This window comes from Trichosurus vulpecula, chromosome 1, assembly GCF_011100635.1.
Source record: "Trichosurus vulpecula isolate mTriVul1 chromosome 1, mTriVul1.pri, whole genome shotgun sequence".
Lineage (NCBI taxonomy): Eukaryota > Metazoa > Chordata > Mammalia > Diprotodontia > Phalangeridae > Trichosurus > Trichosurus vulpecula.
The window spans coordinates 512883354-512905271 of NC_050573.1; the positions used below are offsets into that span (position 1 = coordinate 512883354).

Sequence of the window (21918 nt, forward strand, 5' to 3'; positions counted from 1 at the left end):
ACAATATTTGAATTGTTTTCTTCTGGCTGCTTGTAATATTTTCTCCTTGACCTGAGAACTCTGGAATTTGGCTACAATATTCCTAGGATTTTTCCTTTGGGGATCTCTTTCAGGAGGTGATCAGGGGATTCTCTCCATTTCTATGTTACCCTCTGGTTCTAGAATATCAGGGCAGTTTTCCTTGATAATTTCTTGAAAGATGATATCTACGCTTTTTTATCATGATTTTCATGTAGTCCAATGATTCTTAAATTATCTCTCCTTTCCAGTTCAGTTGTTTTTCCAATGAGATATTTCACATTGTCTTCTATTTTTTCATTCTTTTGGTTTTGTTTTGTAATTTCTCATGAAGACATTAGATTCCATTTGCTCCATTCTAATTTTTAAGGAATTATTTTCTTCAGTGAGTTTTTTAATCTCCTTTTCCATTTGGCCAATTCTGCTTTTAAAGGCATTGTTCTCCTCATCAGCTTTTTGGGTTAGTCTATTTTTGCCATTTGAGTTAGTCTATTTTTAAGGTGTTATTTTCTTCAGCCTTTTTTTCTTTTTGGTTTCCTTTAGCAAGCTGTTGACTTATTTTTCATGATTTTCTTGCATTGCTTTCATTTCTCTTCCCAATTTTTCCTTTACTTCTCTCACATGATTTTCAAAATCTTTTTTGAGCTCTTCCATGGCCTGAGACCATTTTATATTTTTCTTGGTGGCTTTGGATGTAGGAGCTTTGACTTTGTTATCTTCCTCTGGTTGTATGCTTTGATCTTCCTCATCACCAAGGACATGAGAAAATACCTTTTCACCAAGAGAGTAACCTTCTGTAGTCTTATTTTTTCCCCTGTTTGCTCATTTTCCCAGCCAATTACTTGACTTTTGAGCTCTCTGTTAAGTGGAGGATGTGCTGCCCCAAGCTTTAGGGGTTTTGTGTAGCTGTTTTCAGAGATACTTCTAGGGACCTGTAAATTTTCCGTTCTTCCAAAATGGTATGATCAAATGAGAGGTGTTTACTCCTCTCCTGGCTTGTGCTCTGATCTGTGAGCAACCACAGGTACTCTTTTTTGCCTTGGAACTGTGAGGAGGATTCTCTCTCCATGGCCACCACAAGCTCCACTATGCCCGTGCTCTTCTTTGCTCTAAGACAGCCACCCAGGACTGCAACCCAGATCAGCCACTGGATTTTCCCACCATCTGTAGGCAGAGAGCTCCAGAAGCAACTGTTGCTGAGGCAGTGGCTGCCACCACCCTGGGGCTTGGGCTGGGGCTGGGGCCAGACCATACTCCTCTGTCACCCAGGTGAGAGAGCTTTCCCACTGAACTTTGAAGCTGTCTTTGGCATTTGTGGGTTGAGAAGTCTGGAAACCACTGCAGCTGCCAGTGATTCAGAGCCCGGGCTGTGTTCCACTCTGAGCCTGGCGCAATAGACCCTTCCTGTTGACCTTCCGGATTGTCTTGGGCTGTAAATCTGTTTCATTCTGTCATTTTGTGGGTTCTGTTGCTCTAGAATTTGTTTAATTTTTGCAGGTATTTTGAGGGGTTTGTGGGGAGAGCTCAAGAAGGTCACTGTTTCTACTCTGCCATCTTGGCTCTGCCCCCCTGCCCATAATATAATTCTTTACTAATATATAGCACAACGATGAGCTCCAGAGCCATTCTGAAGGTTGGTCTGCACATGGGTTACCTGGGGTGTCCCTTCTCCACTAATAGAGTGGTTACTAGTTTGTGTTGTAAGGGTAATCCTATGCTCTGCATGCCTAACAAGCTCACAAGCCCACATTAGTGTATATTCCAACTTTCTCTTACCAGACATTTGGAGCCATCTCTAATTGTCCTGATGTGTATCTGGCCACTGGACCCAGATGGCTCCAGAGCAGAATGTGAGACTGGCAACTTTGTACAGCTTTCCCTCACTTAAATCCAATTCACTTGCATGTCATGGCATCACCTCCATGATGTCATGGTCCTCTTTGAGAATGAAGGACAAGCAAAATAAACAACCAACCATCTTTGATACATTTAGCCCTTAACAAGGCATTTACTAAGATAGAATAGTAAAAATAAAAGCTACAAAATATTACTCCCATAAATCTGGGGTGCATACCCCTACACATATGTATACCATCCATGAGAAGAGGACACAAACTTTGAGTTCAGTGTAGTAAGGCACATTTGTAGGGCGCACATATGCTAAGACAACTCACAATCCAGAAGTACATGTCCCATAGAAGCCTTTCCTCTCTTTGTTCAGTTCTCTCTGTGGCATATAATTGCTGGTGCCCTCTTTTGACTTCATAGCCAGCTTCCTTCTTTACCAGAGAAGAGACCAACCAGAGGTCCCACAAGCCACTTTCTCTTCTGAGTGACTGCTTTTTTGTACATGTCTACCTGGAGCAAATGTCTCTACTCCCTTAATCATACTTCTAACTCTCTCAAATGGCTTGATGGGGTGTCTCTCTCTGAGCAAGTTTCTGGTAGACACCAAGGGCAGTGAGGGGAAAAGGAAATGAATCTCCTTCTCCTCTACCCTTCAGGATCTCTTTCACAAAGGACTCTGGAGCCTACACTCCACCAAACTCATTAACTGACTCCCCTTTAAAGGTGACCCAGAACTGTGCCCATCTTCTGTCAGCCAATGGGATTACTCTTTCTCGGAGGACCAGGGTATAGACACATCTTTACAGTTAATGTAACACCTTATTAACACTTTATTATATGTTGTACTTTCTGGGTTGGGGTAGAGATAAACTTTGAGTCCTGGTGAAAAGTTTGGAACAGAATTCATTAAACATTCTATTAATCTATGTGATTTTCCCACTCAATTGATACTACTTGATATCACAAACAATTTACACTGATATAAAAGATTAGTATACATATACACACAGAGACACACAATATACATATCAGCATATGTATATTGTGTGTCTGTGTGTATATATACATATATGCATGCATATATATGTATTGCCATTGTAATATATACCTTAACATGATACATGGACTTTGATTAATGGGTATAAGGAAGAAATCAGAACTCACATACCTGTTTTGAATCAGGTGTCATTAGATTTAGGCTAGTGGTAGATATATTCAGGGTTATGCTCATCCCTGCAAACTGAAGGTTACTCTTTCCCAGGATGTTAGATAAGACTTTCCGTGGTGGCTGTGAAATCAAGAACAGTATTTTAGTTTTTTTACCAGTCTATGACTACCACAGTGAAAGGGCCTCCTGCTCACATATACTTTATCAGTGTTTAAATCTAGAAATATATTAAAGCTGAAGTCTATTTTTAACATGGGCAAGGTTTGACTATATCTGTAGATTTATATTTCATCAGAAAAATTAAGAGAAATATGGCATACCACAGGCAAATGTCATATCAAGTTCAACTGAAATAAGAAATGTAAATAAATGTAAAATATGTAAGAGAACAACTTACATGAATAATCAGAAAAGACTACACAATTTAAAAAGGCATGATGGGATGAAACTTTACTATACATCTATACTTGAAACAAGAACAATCAAAAAACACATATATCTAATTCACAAGATTGCTATGAGAATCAAACAAAATAATACCTGTAAATATGAAAACTAAATACACATACAACATGTGGCATAACAGGTAAATTCACAAAGTAAAATTTTTTTCTTTTTTTTTTGGAAGGAGAAGGCAGGGCAATTGGAGTTAAGTGATTTGCCCAAAGTCACACAGCTAGTAAGTGTGTCAAGTGTCTGAGGCCAGATTTGAACTCAGGTCCTCCTGACTCCAGGGCTGGTGCTCTACTCATTGCACCACCTAGCTGCCCCCATAAAGTAAAATTGATACAATTCCAAAACAAAGTAAACTGTAACATAATAGTAGGAGACTGATGCTCTTCCCTCAGAGCTAGACAAATCCAAAAGAAAGATAAACAAAACAGAAAATAAAGAATTGGACAAAACTATTGACTAATTTAAAGCTGAGCATCTTATGATGCCTTTTGAATGCAAACATTAAGGAATATACATCTTTCCAGGCACCATGAGGCATATTTACAAACATAGAGTATATGCTAGGGCATGGAGAAATGGAAAATAAATGTAAAAAAGCAAAAGTATCAAATAAATCTTTTATAGTCCACAAAATAATAAAAATAAATAATAAATAAGGTAACAAAACAAAATGTAGAGTAAAAAAGAGATAACAATGATAGCCTGAAAATGAATAAGTTAAATCATATGGATTCTATGAACAAATCATGGAACAGTTAATGACTAAGTTAAAAAATTTTAATGGTAAGAAAACATAGGAAAACTTCTTGGGAACAACAGTCTTTAGAGAATAAATAAATGTATGAAAATACATTTTTCAAAATAAAAAGAATAATTAAATACAAAATTTTACAATTATAAATCAATTAATAAACAAACCCAAATTAAGCATACATGAAAATTAGACTGAAAATACCAATAAATTACAAAGCAAAAAACATCATGGAATTGGTCAATAAAAAGATGATTCTTCAAAAAGACTAACAAAATAAATAAATGTTTAGCTAATCTGATTCAAAAATAGGGAAAATTATCAAATTACCAGAGTAAAAAAATAAAAAAGGAGAAATCACAACAAAGGAGATTTTTTTAAATTGCCAGAACCAAAATAATTTACCAGCAAAATTAAGAATATCAAAGAAATAAAGAAATATCTACAAAAATGTAGAATACCAATATTAACATGACATGATAACAATTCAGTTTTGGGAAAAAAAACTACTAGGGGGAAGCTGAGAGAAACTCTGACTGGGATTAATTTACAACTAAATTTTGCAAGTTTTTTAAAAATTAATACTTATATCACACAAATTATTTAAATTAAATCCCAGCAAAAAGACTAATTTTATCAAAAATATGTATTTATTATGATCACATTGGATTTACATTAATGAGGCACAAAATGGTTCAATGTCGGGGGAAATCTTAATTACAATAAAAACAAAAGACACCATACCATATGATTTTATCAAACGTGTGTGAGAAACTATATCATTTTTAATATAAGAAGTGTATATCAAAAACCAAAAACCTAAAACCACTATTTTAAATGGAGAAACACTAGAAGCTTTCTTAGTAAGTATGAGTAATGCAGGAATGTCCACTTTCCTCTCTATTAAGTTCTAAAAATGCTAGTGATGCCAGTAAGAAAAGAGAAAAGAATCAAAATATAATCTTATAAAGAGGAAATAAAGCTATCACTTTTTTGCTGCTTACCTAGAAAAACCCAGATAATCAGGAAAGAAATTAACTGAGAAAAATAATCACTTCAGTAAACTACCAGTTTACAAAATGTACATGCAAAACATCAGCATTTCTACATAACAATAAAAAATACAGGACGAAACTATTAAAAAGGGAAATCCCATTCAAAGTAACTACAAAATGCATAAAACATCTGGGGGTCAATCTACAAAGACACACTTGAGATATATATGGTAATAATTTCAAAATTCTTTTTAAAGAAAATGACTTAAGAAATTGATGAGATAATCAGTATTCATTGTTGACCTATATCAATATAATAAAAATCATGATCATACCTAAGTTAGTTTGTGGATTTAATGCTGCAGTAATTCAAGCAACCAAGTGGATATTTTATAAAGCCTGGCAAAATAATAACAAAATTCATTTGGAGGAACAAATGCACTAGAATCTCTAGGGAAATAGTGAATAATACATGACTGAAGAAGCAAAAGTGCTTTCAGATCTCAGCTTCTCCTACAAAACGGTAATCATCAAAATTATCTGAATCTATTTGAAAAATAGAAAAGTAGATCAGTGGAAAATCCTAAATAAGGATGATTGACAAACAATTTAATTCAATGACCAAGTGCTGAATAAAACTAACATAAGTCTGGGGTGGGGGAAGAACACAGTAACTTGACAAAAATTACTGAGAAAACTGCAAAGATTGGCAAAATTTTGGTTTAGACTGACAGCTTACACCACATACCACAATAAGCTCAAAATAATTGTACTACCTGAATATTAAGGTCTACATAATAAAAAAATTAATTATAATAATGACTAGAGAGAAAAATCTTAACCAGTCAAGGATTAGAGGTAATAACAAAATGGTTTGTTTTGATTACATGAAACTGGAAAGGGTTTACATAGACAAAATCAAGACAATTAAAATAAGGAGAAATTTATAGGATGAAAAATATTTGAATTGAGTATCTCTGGTATAGACAAAATTCAAGATTCATAGGGAAAAATACAAGTTGTAAAAGAATATGAACAAACAGCTCTCAAAAAAGAATTACAAGCTCTTAACAATTACATAAAGCATTGCTCCAAATCTCTAATAATAAGATAAATGAAAATCAAAACAACGCTTGAGTTTCACCTCACATCCAATAAATTGGTAAAGCTGACAAAGATGGGAATAGTCAGTGTTGAAGGGGCTGTGGAAAGGCAAATATTTGTGCATCTGTGAATTTAGGGTGCAAAGTGAACTAAGAAGAACTAGGAAAATAATATGAATAATGAGAAACAATGTACATGGAAAGAATAACAAAAAAATAAATGGAATACTAGGTAATTATAATGACCAAACTTGACCTCAAAAAGAGATGAAGAAATACACCGCCCTCTCTTTTTTGTAAAGGCAGGAGACTATGGGTATGAAACATTGCATTTAACTATTAGAGCTGGTAATGTGTTGGTTAGTTTTGCTGATCTGTTTTCCTTTCTTCTATCTTCTCATGCCTTATTAAGAAGGGATGACACCCTGGGTACAGCAGGAGGAAGGGCTATATTTAGAAATAAAGTTGATATGAAAACAAAAGATACCAATTATGATTTTACGAAATATTAAGATGTGGTCAAACAAAGAAAAAAATGATCCTTTTGTGGGAAAAAATAGTTAAAAAGGTAGAAGAGGAGCTAATTCATTTAGATAATTCATTAGAAAGTAAAATAAAAAGAAACAAAACAGGAAGAATAGTACCTTTTGTTTTCTGAAGCCTCCTTTGGCACCAGGTACTGCATCACAAACACGGCTGATTGCTTCCCTTAAAAGAAAGAAAAAAAAGCCTCTGTGTCTTAATCGTGTGTCAAGCAGAATTACAAATATGGAGCTTTTTGTGCTTAAATGGGTACTAGCTATCTAATTACTTTGTGAGAGACATTATGACTCCAGATAAAAGACCCAGTAATAAACTAAAAGTTAATTGAAAAGAGTCATTGAAAGGTAGATCAAAGCCTCTATTTAACGATCTCCTAGATTTCTTTAAGTGAATGAATCTCAGGTGTCTGTTATAATGTGCATCCATGTCATATTATATCATCTACTGAGTTTTCAGGTTAGGGAGAAATATCAGTTTTTGGAACTGAGACATATCCTCCATTATGTTACCAGTATATATTCCCCTATCTAATCAACTTCTATCCATTCTTTTTCCAAGTGTGTGAAAACATTATTTGAAAAGCTTTTACCTCTGTATTTTATCAATATATCTATTGTTAATGCAATATCTGCTTAGGCAGGCTTATCATCTTCATGCCCTAGTAATTTTCATGGAGGTGAAAAATGTAGAGAGTCTTAAAGAATTAGCTTATATAAGGGGAATTGCCAAAAGGTTGTTAAACACCATGCCAAGTGGAGCATTTAAAACTTAGAACCAGGACTGATTTTGGCACCACACCAGAAAACCACGTGGGAGAAGTAACCCAGGACACAATACTAGAGATATACACCTTGGCTCTGTATTGTTAATGTATTTTTGCTTAATGGAACAATCTTTCCCATCCATTAATAGGCCTGAATGGGACGGATAATTGTGAAGACTTCACAAGGAATGTCTAAGGGAATAGGAGAGGTTTGGGATTTGGCCTTGTGATTCTGGAAGGTCAAGGCCTGGAGCTGTGGGCATGACCTTCCCCCCTCTCTCTCAGATGTTAGAAGATAATGAACTTCCTGTGAGCTATTTGTTCTCTGCTCCAGGAAGGTCTCTCCTCCCCACCACACCCCATTTCTTCTCCTAGACTTTCAGATGCCACCCCGGCAGTTGAGTTCCAACAGGGAAAACCTGAATGGACCTGATCAACCTTGGTCCTCTGTCTAGTTTTTCCACCTAGACTGTAAGCCCACCTCTCAGTCAATGGTGAGAAGGGATAGAGGTGGGTGGGAATCTTTTCATTGAGAGTATGAATTAAGGCAGGTTCCCTTTTACCTCGCCTCCTCCATTATGGAAGTGTGCCCAAATCTTGCAAGGTTTGTAAAATAAATTTACCTTGTTTCTCCTAAAGATGTCTCTCCTATTATTTGAAAATCACATCCCACACAGGCCTACATGACCTGCTTAAGTCACATGGAAGCCTCAGTCACGTGAGCCTAGGTCATGAGGGTTGTGAAGCCCTCCGACCCTGAAGAAGTATATATACTCTGAGGTTAGCATTTTGCTTTGGGGATAACTCACTGGAAGAATGTGTGATTTAGCCAGATGAGACTCTGGGTAGCCATTAAGAACATCCTCCAGCTTTGAAAAACGCAGATGTTGGTGCTTCTCTCTCTGTTAACTATGTATGTGTTGTTTTGGTCAGACAATTGGAAGCCCTGTCTGTTGGTCTTTGCCGTTTGTATTTGCTCTGTTTATATCATTTCTGCTTGTAATTTCTGTTGGTAATTTCTCTGAAGTTCCAGGTGCTGACTTCTCCCCTGAACTAAGTGAATTATATGTGTATATATGCATATATATATATATATATGCACATATATACACATATATACACATGTATATGTGTATATATGTATGTATATGTATATGTGTGTCTGTCTGTGCCTGTGTGTATGTATGTATTGATACACACACACATATATACATATATGTTTGATTAAAGTAAGATTGCTGACCCCTTTTAAGTTGCTTTCCTTTAGAAAATCAGTTCAAAGAACCTGTGCTAGCAGCCTTCCTATGTGCTGATGTCATTGGCCTTACACCCTCACAGCACCTGCAAGTAACATTGTTGTTACAGGCTCCCATCCAGAATTCCAGACTGGTTGACTGGAGTTAGATCTGAGCATCTGAACTTCTGGAAAGCAACTAAACACACAGAAAACCCTGCCTAAGATGCAACATGAATGGTAAGCTTGCAGAGCTAATGCTATAACACTTTGCCACAACCTATCTTTGTAGTTTATTAGACATTACTCTCTTGCTCCCCACCCTGCCCTGCACTGTGTGATCCAATCAAATCATCTTTCCCTTTGTACCTCATACCAGACACTCCATCTCCTTTCTCTGTACCTTTCTATTGACCTTTCTACATGCCTCAAATACTTACTCGCTCCTTACTTCAACTTTTGTTCCTCTGCCTCTGAGGTACAGGTCAATCACCATCTACTGCAAGAAGCCTTTCCTGTTCTTCCTGATTGACACTATCTTCCCCTCCAAACTACCTTTCATTTAAATACTTTATGGGAATTTGTATTTATGCTGTATATAGTTACTCAAGTTGCTGCCTCACACATTAGAATGAAAGCTCATTACAAGCATGTTTTGTTTCATTCTTTGATTTGAGTCCCCAGTGCCTAGAATAGTACCTGGCACATAGAAAATACTTAATAATAAGAGGTGTTTATTGAATAAATGATTGCTTGATAGAAGTGACCTTAGACTACTATTCAGTACAACGTGATTTTGAAGAACTCTGAAGGAACTCCAGGTGATCTTTCAACTACACGCTTCAGTTAATTCACCAGGAAGTGTTTACCACAACTACAGAATGCAGAGTAAGTGTAGTAAGATCATATTTTTCCCCACTTTATGACTGTGATATTGGAGTTGGGAAGGAAATAAATGATAATCATTCTCTACCAGTGGTCTCTGGGAGTGTTTGTTCACTTTGCAAAACTGAAGTGAACTGAGTTGGGGGTTCAGACCTCAATAGAAAAAAGCCAGTTACTTGGAAGGATTAATACTATCTAATCTTTTCTTAAAATCTCTTAAAATCCAATTTTATGCAATAAATGTGTTTTAAAACAACTATGTTTTCTTTTTGAGTGATGACAAAGTTGGGAAAGAGATAATAATCTTAATGGAAAAATGAGGGACTTCGGGTCTCTTGTCCAACAAAAAGAAGGAATAGATATTTTCTCCAATCCCCACAACATCTCAAATCTTTTCAGAATATGTGTATGTACATGTATATATAAATATATGTATGCAATATAGCAGGATATAAAGCAAATATAAAGGATACCAAGAACCCAAATGAAGTAAAAATCAAAAAATTAACTGCAGAGAAGGCTAATCTCTGATGTCTAATACATTCGCTCAGGACCCCCATTCTCCCTCTCACCATGCACGAAGGGCTGCACAAGCTGACCCACGAACTTGTAGCAGAACTCAACTCTACCTCTCCCTCCTCCCAGTGTCACCAAAAACGGAAAAGGCAGAAACTTGCCCCAGCTAGAACAACTCCATGGAAGACTTCTGTTGTGTAACAAAGCTCAGCCAGAGAACTGAGGAACAGACTATTGTGTAGCTGGTTCAAATCCATTAAGTTTGAAGGGATCCCTCAGTGGGCATAGCTGTGTTCCCCCAAAAGCACTTAGGACAAAGAATGGGGCTGGCAAAAAGTGAATTGCACAGAGTGGGAGGAGGCTGAGATGACTTTGATGTCAATCCCCCAGGAAAACTGCCCTCAAAAGGGGAGTAAAAATGGTGAGCAATAGGAGAAAATAAGGGGGGGAAAGCCAAAATGACCAAATATCTCGGGTGGAAGAAAACTCAGTTAAAAACTTTGAGAACAGACAAATATGCCAACAGGGAAAATACTAATAATAACAGAAGAGAAAATGGCCTCCAGTTTATCTAAAAGAGTCCAGTCATCTGGAAAGGAAAATGAATGAACATCTGGTAAGGGTGAGGAATCTGTGGGTTCCCAAAAAAGCATGGCTCCACTGTGGGATGTTTCTAAGCATTTTAAAAGAGAAAGAATTGTGAAAGCAGAATTTATGATCTACTAACCAGAAACAATTGATGTAACATAAAGACATGAACCCACAGTGGCACGTCTCACTAAAGAGAAAAATACTTACTGAGAATTGAAATACATAGAAGCAAAGGACAATCTGGAAGAATTGAAGTCAAAAACAAGCAAGCAAACAATAAAGTTAAAAGAAAACATGATCTCCATACAAAAAGAAAACATAATTGATTCTGAAGATAGGATGCAAAGGGACAATTTTAGGATTATAAGTCTCTCATAAGAACATAACAAGTCAAAACACTTGAACACTATAATGAAAGAAACAATACAAGAAAACTGCCCTGAACTTCTAAACCCAGAAAACAAAGTGCCAATCTAAAGAATTCACAGTTTGCCTCCAGAAAAAAAATGCTACAAACCCCAAAAAATAAAGTGGTTATATTTATCAATTCCAATGACAAACAACAGATTCTGCAAACAACCAGAATGATCTCCAAATACAAAGAAAAGGGCATTCTCATAATGCAAAACTATACTCCAAGCAGAAACCATAGGAAGGGATGGAATTATGTGTCCAGAAGAGCAAAGGACCTCAATAAGCAATCGAACTTGACGTACTCGGCAAATCTTACTTATCCTAACCATTACATTTAAAAGATAGACATTCAGTTTTTAAAAAGAGGCATCTGAATCATTTCAAGAAGGAAAACTAGACCTGAACAAATTATTTACTTCCCAAACTTCCCAGACAACAAAAATACAAGAAAGGTAATTAAATATAGCAACCAAGGATAACCACAAAATAACAAAAAAGAGGAGATTAAGAGATTTATTTCTAAAAGTACTCAAAGAAACAAGAGTGAAAGCAGAAGACAAATAAAAAGAGACCTGCAACATCATGAACTAAACCTCAGAAAATCCCACCTACAGATGATCAATGTTTTGTAGTAAAAAATTACAGAAAGGGAAGGTGCATAAAAGAGAAGCAGGGAAGAAGATGATAACAGGAAATGTGATGCACCCTAGAGAGGGAAAGATGATATAGATGCTATGAGGCTGCTATTCATGGTGGGGAGGAAAGGTAGAATCACAGACAAATGTCTATGTTGAGTAGGTCCTGAATTTCTTTGTAATGATAGTTTAGTTCTGCTGTATTAAAATGGCTGATTCCATTTCTTCCAACTATATCACAATTTTGAAGGCATAGAGGGATCAACTCTCAAAACACCTGAAAAGGGAACAGAATTTTTAGAGATGGAAGGGACCTTAGAATCTATCCAGTCCAGCCCATAAGTGAATGAGACACTACTTGTTGAGAGTAAATCCCTAACTATATTATTCCACCAGAGTTTAATATAAAACATTGGAACTGATTATTTCATAAATGGTATCTCTAATGATTGAATACTTCAACACTTCAAGCTTCTTTTATTGGTGTGGACTCCCACCATAGAAGATATGTTACTAGGTGGTCATGGAAAACTTCAGTGTTCAAAGAGCTAACCACTTAACCCCAGACCATGAATGTAGTTAGACTGGTCTTCAAACCCCTGACATTTCCAGTTTGAAGGACCCACCAGAATCTATGGCTGATAGCACAAGAAATAGCTTTTGAAAACTCAGGGAAATCTTCACTGTGAACAGCACTGTGAGGCATCAGAGGAGGATTTTAAGCAGGCTAGAATAATTTACATGAATAAGTAGTTTATTTCCTTGGATTTCTCAGCATGAATTGGATACAAATATTGCATCACTGATATGTCACACTTGATCACGGGTAGATTTTTTTGTACTATTTAATTGCATCTGCCAAAATTTATTTAATATTTTTCTATCAGTATTCCTTAACAATATTAGTCTATAATGCTCTTTATTAGTCTTGTCCTTCCATGGTTTGGGGAACAGAACTATACCTTTCTCAATATATTGAAATTGGGCAGAATACTGCCACCTTTCTGTATTGGGTGGGGGGAGGGAATTTATATTATGTTGGGATTATTTATTTCTGTAATGTCTATTCTTTTAAATAATTCATGAATCCATCTGGTCCTGGTATTTATTTATGTGCAAGTTCATCAACAAAATGTGATTTCTTGTTATGATATTAGTTTATATTACATATTTGATATTGGTTTATATTATGTACTTATTGTTTTGTCCATTTTAGATATTTATTAATTTCTTTTATACACTCAGTTTTGTAGGTATATAATTTATGTAAAATTATCTATAATTTTCCTTTATTTACTTTATTATTCTCCTTTTTCTCTTACCATCCCCTTCCCCCCTCTCCTGTCCGAAGACCATCCTAAAACCATCCAAGAAGGCAAGGCAGCAAGAAGAGCTTCCACCTGTGGGAGCAGCCTTCCAATTTGCCTTTCCCATTCACCTGGGCTGCTTTGACTAATCACTGGATTCAGATGAGGTAGATGGGAGTTAGCAACTTCATTCTTCTGATGATATGGAGGACCACCAGGACTCTGCCCTGCCTCTACACTTGGAAGTTCCAGCCCCACTACAACCCAAGAACTCTCATCTTAACTACTTAGGTATCTTAGGGACCTCTGAGTATTTTAACCTGTAACACTCCAGGACTTCTAGGACTTCATCTTCCCTGCAGTTTTATATGTTACCACTCCCAGTTTGAGCATGAACTACTTCAGAGCAAGGGCCATCTTAATTTTTCTATTTGTTTCCCTCAGTGGGGGAAAATATTCCCATTTCTATCCCTCCTCTGAACAGCAGCCAGAGTGATTTTCTTAAAGCATAAACCTCATTATTCCATTTTATAAACTCCAGTAGTTCAAATACAAACTCTTCTATTTGGCATTTAAAGCTCTTTAAAGTTCATCTTGTTTCTGTCTTTCCAGTCTTTTAACACATTTCTGACCTTCACAAATTCTACGTTCCAGCCACATTAGCCTACAGGCTGTTCTTTATACATGATACTCCATATTTTGTTTCCTTCTCCAGCTCATTTTACAGAGGAGGAACTGAAGCAAACAGGGTTTAAGTGACTTTCCCAAGGTCACCCAGCTAATGTGTCTAAGACTGGATCTGAACTCATGGAAATGAGTCTTCCTGATTCTATCTATTCCTGAGTCTATCCTGATTCAGAGCCTATCCTGATTCTGTTCTGATTCTCTATCTGCTGTGCCACCTTTTCCATTTGAGGGTGTTGTAATTTTGTTTTCCTCTTTTTTCTCATCAAAATAGCTAATAGTTTGTTCATTTTATTAATTTTCTTTAAAAGTCTCCAGTTTTACTGTATATGCTTTGACCCAGCAATACTGCTTCTAGGGCTATTGCCCAAAGAGATCATAAAAATGGGAAAAGGACGCACATGTACAAAAATATTTATAGCAGCTCTCTTTGTGGTAGCCAAGAACTGGAAACTGAGGGGATGTCCATCAATTGGGGAATAACTGAACAAGTCATGGTATATGAATGTAATGGAATACTATTGTGCCATAAGAAATGATGAACAGGCAGACTTCAGAAAAAACTGGAAAGATTTATATGAACTGATGCTGAGTGAAGGGAGCAGAACCAGGAGAATGTTGTACACAGTAACAGCCACAGTCTGCAATTGCTGATTTTGATAGACTTAGCCCTTCTCAGCAATGCAAGGACCTAAAACAATTCCAAAGGATTCGTGATGGAAAATGCCATCCACATCCAGAGAAAGAATTATGGAGTCTGAATGTAGAGTGAAGCAGACTATTTTCTTTTTTGTTTTGTTTTGTTTTTTCTTTCTCATGGTTTCTCCCATTCATTATAATTCTTCCATACAACATGACTAACGTGAAAATATGTTTCATAGGAATACATATAGAGCCTATATCAAATTGCAGGCCATCTTAGGGAGGGAGAAGAGAGAGAGGGGAAAAATATTTAAAACTTATGGAAATAAATGTTGAAAATTAAAAATAAATTAATTAACTTTTTAAAAAGTCTCTAGTTTTACTACTTCAATATTTTTTCTTTTTAATCTTATTTCTCTCTTCTCTGATTTTCAGAATTTCCATTTTATATCATTAAGGCTTTTGTTTGTGTATTTTTCTAGTACTTTTAATTACATGACTAATTCATCTATTCTTTCTCTTTTGCTGATGAAAGTGTGTAGAGATATAAAATTTCTAGTAATGACTGCTTTGCCTGTTTCTCAAAAAAATTGATGACTGTATCATTGCTATTGTTTTCTTTGTTGAAATTACCTGTTGTTTTTATAATGTGTTCTCTGACTAACATATTCCTTAGTCTTCAATTAGGTATGAATCTTTTCTTCAAATGATCTTAATTTGTTATAATTTTTTACTGTTAGGATCAGTAAGAATCTACTTTACATTTCTGCTTTTCTACAATTGCTTATAACTCTTTTGGCTTAGAATATGGTTGATTTTTATTAACATCCCATAACAACCTGAATGATATGTATACTCTTTTCAATTCCCATGCAATAATTGACAGAAAACTACTATGTTTAACTTTTCTAAAATTCTTTTCAGATCCTTTTTGTATATCTTTTCGTTGAGTTTTTCTAGGTTTAGGAGACACTGATATCTCCAGTTATTGTAGTTTTGCTGCTTATTTCTCTTTTTAATTTTATTAGTTTTTTAAATACTTAGATGTTATTCCATTTGGCACATACATATTAAATGTTGACATTATTTCATTTTTGGGGGGTTTTAATCATAATATGATTTTTCTGTTTATCTTTTTTTTAACCATGCTTACTTTGCTTGTTGCCTTGTCTGAAATCATAATTGCCATTCCTGCTCTTTTGAATTTGCCTGAATCATAATAAATTGTGTTCCAACTCCTCAGTTTGACTCTTGTGAACAACATATCATTTGATTAAGCTTTCTAATTCATTCTCCTCTTCTTTGTTTTATAGGCTAGTTCATCCCAATTCGTGTTTACTGATGTGATTGTTAATTATATTTTTCTATCATCTTATAATTTTTCTTCTTTTTGTCTCTCACAATCTTCTTTATGAAGAATGTAGTGGGGGCTGCAGAGGGGGGAGTAAGGCACTCAACGTGAGTATCCCATAAGCGAAGTGGTATGTTCCCAATTCCTCTGACCTAATTTATCATTGGTTCTTGAACTTTTTTCTCCTTTTAAATTCCCCATTATGACAAGACCCCTGAAGTTAAAGTTTGTTTTGCTTGAGACTATTTCCTCCCCAACTCTAGCCTACCTCTTACAATAAATCACCTTCTCTCCTCTCCTTGTGCCCATTTAGTTCTCCATTGGATTTAATGTTATTTCTACATGAAATGCTTTATTCATGTCAGGGTGTATGTGTGTATTCATCTCACCTTTTCCAAGTTCAAATAAGAATGAGATATATGAGATGCCTATTCCTCATCCCTTTCTCCATGTTTTATACTCTTCCAATATACCTCAATTATGAGAAATAGTAAGTTCCTCTCCTGTCCTCCTTATTTCTTCCCAAATGTATGTTCTCCTCACCCACTCTTTATTTCTTATCTTAAAGCCAACACCATAAAAAATGACTCCTCTGTCTCAAGTTTGTCTTTTTTTACTCCCCCTGTGACCCTTAAAGAAACTAGGATTCTAAGAAGATACATGTCTCTTCTGTCCTGCCAGCACTAGTATCAATTAGCCCCTTAACCTTGAGATTACCTTATCTATTAAAGCTCCTTTGCCCTGTAGGATTAGATTCAGTTTTGCAAGATACATCATTTTTTGTAATAATAAATTATAAGAGGCACCTAAGCAGCAAAATGGATATGAGTACTGGACTTGGAATCAAGAAGACCTCAGTTTAATTCTGTTAATTCTCAGCTTAATTTATACACTTACTAATTGTGTGACCTCAGGAAAATCAGAATAGAGGGCTGCACCTGAAGTCAAAAATACCTGATTTTAAATCCAGTTGCAGACACTTACCAGTTTCCTCATTTGTAAAGTGAGGCTAATAATAGCATTTCCCTTGCAGGGTTGTTGTGAGGATCAAATAAAATAATTGTAAAGTGTGCCTGGCCACTTTATTGTGTGCCAATGCCTGGCACATAGTAAGTGCTTTAGAATTGCTAACTATTATTATTATTAACTATTTAACTGCTATCTGCTTCATTGTTCTCATATGTAAGGGTTCACAACAACCTCTCAGGGCTGTGAAAATAAAATGAGCTATTTGCAAAAGACTTTGCAAACCTTAGAGCATTACATAAATGCTAGCTATAAACAGGGTTTTTTTGCTTCTTGAAATACTTGAGTTTTTCTCTGCTTAAAGGTAGTTGCAGCATAATCTTCCGTCATTCTGACTATGAATCTTTGGTATTTGAGCCCTTTTCCATCTGCTTCCAGTATTTTTTTTCTTTGGCTTAGAAGTTATAGATTCTGGCTATGATATTCCTGCATGTTTTTCATTTGTTTTTTTCTTCTAAGCAATGACCAATAAATCTTTTCTATTTTTACTTTTCCCTTTGGTTCTAACAAATTTGGATAGTTTTCCTTTGTTATTTCTTAAGAGAGTATCTAAGTTTTTTGTTTGATTGTGAATGTTGATTCTTAAGTTCTCCCTCCTTGATGTGTTTTCCAGGTCAGTATATTCCTCACATGTACTTCTGACTTTTCTGTCTTTTGACTTTGTCCTAATATTTCTTGTTCTTTCAATCAGTCATTGCATTTTGTTTGCTTCATTCTATTGTCAGAGTGTGAAATACTTGGTTAAGAATTTCCACCTTCTGTTGTAAGTTATTTATTCTTCCAACATTTCCTCAAGAGCTCTAAATTCATTTTTTTAAAACTCTTGCTTCATTTCTTCAAATCACTCTTGGAAGCCTTGTGACCAAGTCATTCTTGTGCCTGGTGCTCTACTTGTACTTATTCAATCGAAAAGCATTTATCGAGGCCTTCCCATTCCCACCCTCAGTGGCAGGTATTGTGTTAAGTGCTAAGGATTCAAAAATGTCTTACAAATGGTACATTGGATGAAGTGTGAGTGCTTGTTTATAATTGTGGCACCAAAGGAGAGTTTAAAAAGTGTTTGAACACGTTAGACGAAATCAGTAAATGCAAAAATGTTCTCAATGTCACATATTTGCTACAGCAATGAAATGACCCCTACTGCCTTGCATTAGTAGTGTAAAAATAGCAACAATTTCCCCTTCAAGCTGTTATCAGTGAAAGTTGCTGTGTGAAATAGAACCTCTTGAGACCATAATTTAATTTTATGTCAGTTGGAATCCAGATAAAAAGTGTTTATGCTGCTTTGCTAATAATCTACCATACCAAGGGAAATACCAACTGCTGTTATTTATGACCTCTCCAGGTATTCCAGTCAGTTCCATGTGGGTGTGGATCGCTGGTATGGTTGAAAGGATAACCTTATGAAGCTAGTGTTAGTTCATTGCTTTTTTCCCCATTGATTTTTTTCTCTTTTGAATAGAATTTTCCCATCAGGAGGGAGCATAAGGGGCTCTAGCACCCCTTAAGTAATGTGGAGTCATGAGTTAGAAACTGGTTTTCCCAAATTATTCTCTATTACCAGGAATCCATATATAAATGAGAAAAGTTTGTTTCACCTTACTATTGAAAAAGTCAGTCTACAATTTTTAGACCTAGACATGGCAAAGTTGATTCTGATATAATGATATCCTATGGTCCCTCTTCCCTCTTTTGACTGGTGATTGCCTTATGGAAATTTGGTTGAACTATCAGTGATGGAAATGCAGGGTTGGAATTTATTTTTAAAATTTTATTTATTAATTATTATTATCATTATTAATTATTTTTAAAATGAATCATTCTCTTAAAGGCTGGAAGCCTAAAGACCTAGAGCAGATGTCAAGAAGGGCTGGGCTCATTTAGAACCTTTTCAATCACTGTCTTCTTTAATAGAGGTCAACATTGGTTATGAAAATACAAAACAAGGAATGGCAAATATATCAAGTTTGGGACAGACAGATCCTCATTTTTCGAAAATAAGTGAATAGCATTATTTGTTGTCAAATCCATATATCAAAGTACTGTTTAGCTCAAATACAGAACTAAATGTCTTGTTGGGTGAGAGAGAGACAAACCTTTGCCCCTTTCTCATCCTAGTTATTAATCATTTTGCAATTTGTTCTAGTCCATTATGTAAGTCCTCTCCTGGGTAACCTAATCACAAAAGTTTATCCCAGTGGTAGCTTTCTTCAAATATATGGGGAAAGGGCAGAAGGCAGATACTATTTGCAAAATGATAGGGTTCATATCCAACATATTCAATATGAGTAATACTGTATTTTATATAAGCAATAGACACCCCCCATACTTCATGATGACTTTCTAATCACTTCATACATATACTACAAAAGGCATAATTGCTTACCAAAGTCTCTTTCAAGGACTTTGTGATAGATAACAGATGTTTCAGAATGTGTCAGAAAGGCATACCTATGGGGAATAAGCTGAAGGAGAATATTTATTTGAAGCTTGGAATTTAAATTAAAGTTAGTATATGGGGTGGTCATGTTTCCTTGTTCATATTCTATTTAAAAGTGGATGTCAAACCCATTCTGTAACACTACGTCCATATTTTTCTTTAACTTACTGTGTACTTTATTATGGGTTTCTCCTTTAATGTTGAGAGTTAGGACAGAAACTTTTTTGAATTTTGGCAAATCCAGAAACAGTTATCTCAGAAACATGAGAAAAATATTATTCATTTGTCATCCATTTATTACCACAAATAAATATTATCTTACCTATTTTAAATGTTTCATTCAAACAGGAAGCTTGAGGCAGATTGACATTCAAGCCTCCGTTCTACACAGATAAACTAAAGTAACAAGAAATTATGTGACTACACTAAGACATATAGGAATCTATTAGTAAAACTGTAATTTTCAAGATTTCTTAACTCCTAATATTTTCATGACTACAGAAATCATTAAAAGTATTGATATTTACTGCTTTGTACAGCAAACACCAGATTTTCCATAAACCAAAGGAACCAACATTCTGATTTCCTTGAACCTGGAACAAACTACACATAACTATTGTAGTGTGTAAGATCTTTAGTAAATATCACCATTGAAAAGAAGAATGAAAGACCATGGAAGTAGGAAGGGGATGGAGGTAGGATATCATCCCACCATTTTGCTTAAATCCATTCTCAAACTTGAAAATCAATCAAGAAGTAATTGCACAATAATGTTGCCAAGATTTTTTTCTTTAGAAATTCTAAAATCCTTTACAAATATAAGTCACTATAAGGAAACTATCTTATCATTAATTATTATTGTTATTCTCCATATCTTTCTTTTGAGGTCAAGTTCACTGTGTACTGTATGAGTAAGTAGAAACCACACACGACAAAGACAGAAAGAGTAGCTGGAATAGTCCCAGTGTAACCGATGAGGTCTATGCTAAATGCAACACAATTTTGAAGATATTAGGGATATAGTTGTGAGAATTCTGAAAAAAAAAGATACCAGATGTTTGGGGGAAAAAATCACAAAACTTGTAGTGCCTCCCCCAAACAAAGCAAGTTGATAAAATATCAATATGCCTACTTTATCTCTACAAAATTTTTATAAGAATAAAAATGTATCGAAGTTTTCCTTGACTAAGGTACAAGAATGGAACGAGCAAGCTTTTGCAAATGATATGCTGTAGCAGACCACATCTTCACAATCACATGATTAAATGAATGGTACACAGAATATAAGATCCCACTGTAGTTATTGTCTGTTGATTATTTTTTTAAAAAAACCATTTGTTTCCATAGTGCAAAATAAGACCTTTAAGACTCTCCTCCAAAAATATTATCTCCCATGCAAATGTTAGAATATTAAACTATTCCTTGAAAAATGTAGCAACAGAGCTAACTTGATTGTTCAGTGACTCTCTGGTTATCAAGATCCAGCAAGGCATACAAAATTGAGACATATGCTAACCAACAGTATTTACCACAGACATGAAAGAATGTCCAGCAAAGAGTGCAAATTAAAAAGCGATTTCCTATTCATAATCAAGATGGTCAAGATGACATCATGTCAATTGCATTAACCACCAGAAAACTTCTAAATGCAATCCACAATTACTCAAAAGAATTTTGCTGAACTATACACACAGGAAAAAAAAATGAAGAATGCCTGTTGTCCAGACTATGATACGAAAGTTGAGTGGACAACCCATAAAAATGGTCTCTTATTACATATATATTAGTCACACACTATGACAGGTAATGAGCTGGGTCCAGAAATGGTCATTAGTAGAGTGCTTTGCATTGCATTTGGGGAAATTCCACAGTGCTTTTAAAAGATCCTAAACTTCTCCCTGAAACAAAGATCCATCTTTGTAAGATCAATAATTTTCCAGTAATGCTGTATGGTTGAGAGTAATGGAGCTCAGTTTCCAAAGCATCAAAGCTATGTATCACTCAAGGAGCAAGAAAGAAGTATACCTACAGCCTCAAGAGAAATGGAGGAAATTCCCCATAACCTTGGGTAAATCTCCTATGGAAGACTTATGGCAGGATGTCAACAAAAGAAATATAGGATAAAAAGACATGGAGGGTTTGCTACACAAACCAGTTGATTGAAAACCTATATCCTGGGAATCATGGATCTATTGACCTACCAAAATATTAAAAGTACAAAAACCTAGAAATGTATTTAATACAAAGACTTATGTTTCAAATTTTACAAAGAAAAGATAATAGATGTGCCATGTCAGAACTAGGAGGTAGAGGGATTCAATTGTTTTGGGAGGTATAGGTAATGGTAGGGTAGAGATGGAAGTAACAGACTAAAATAAAAAGGGAAAGATTTTGTAAAGGAAGAAAATCTTTGGGAGAAATTCAAATTGAGAAAAAATTGGAAATCTAGAGCATGTATTCTGCGGCAAAGTCAGGGTCTTGTGGGATGGTCCCAGTGAACTTTCAAAACTAAAGTTTGAGCGGACTCTCTGTGGGTACCTAGACAAAT

General features: G+C 35.4%; 1 protein-coding gene across 1 annotated transcript in view; it reads right to left on the minus strand.

The window, feature by feature from the left end:
- SHC3 (SHC adaptor protein 3) overlaps positions 1 to 21918 on the minus strand; it is a 172268-nt gene that overhangs the window by 70621 nt on the left and 79729 nt on the right. The window contains exons 3-4 of the mRNA XM_036742329.1: positions 6984 to 7047; positions 3035 to 3154 (exon numbers count right to left, since the gene is read on the minus strand). Coding sequence (XP_036598224.1) covers positions 3035 to 3154; positions 6984 to 7047 — 184 coding nt within the window. The remainder of the gene's footprint in view (positions 1 to 3034; positions 3155 to 6983; positions 7048 to 21918) is intronic.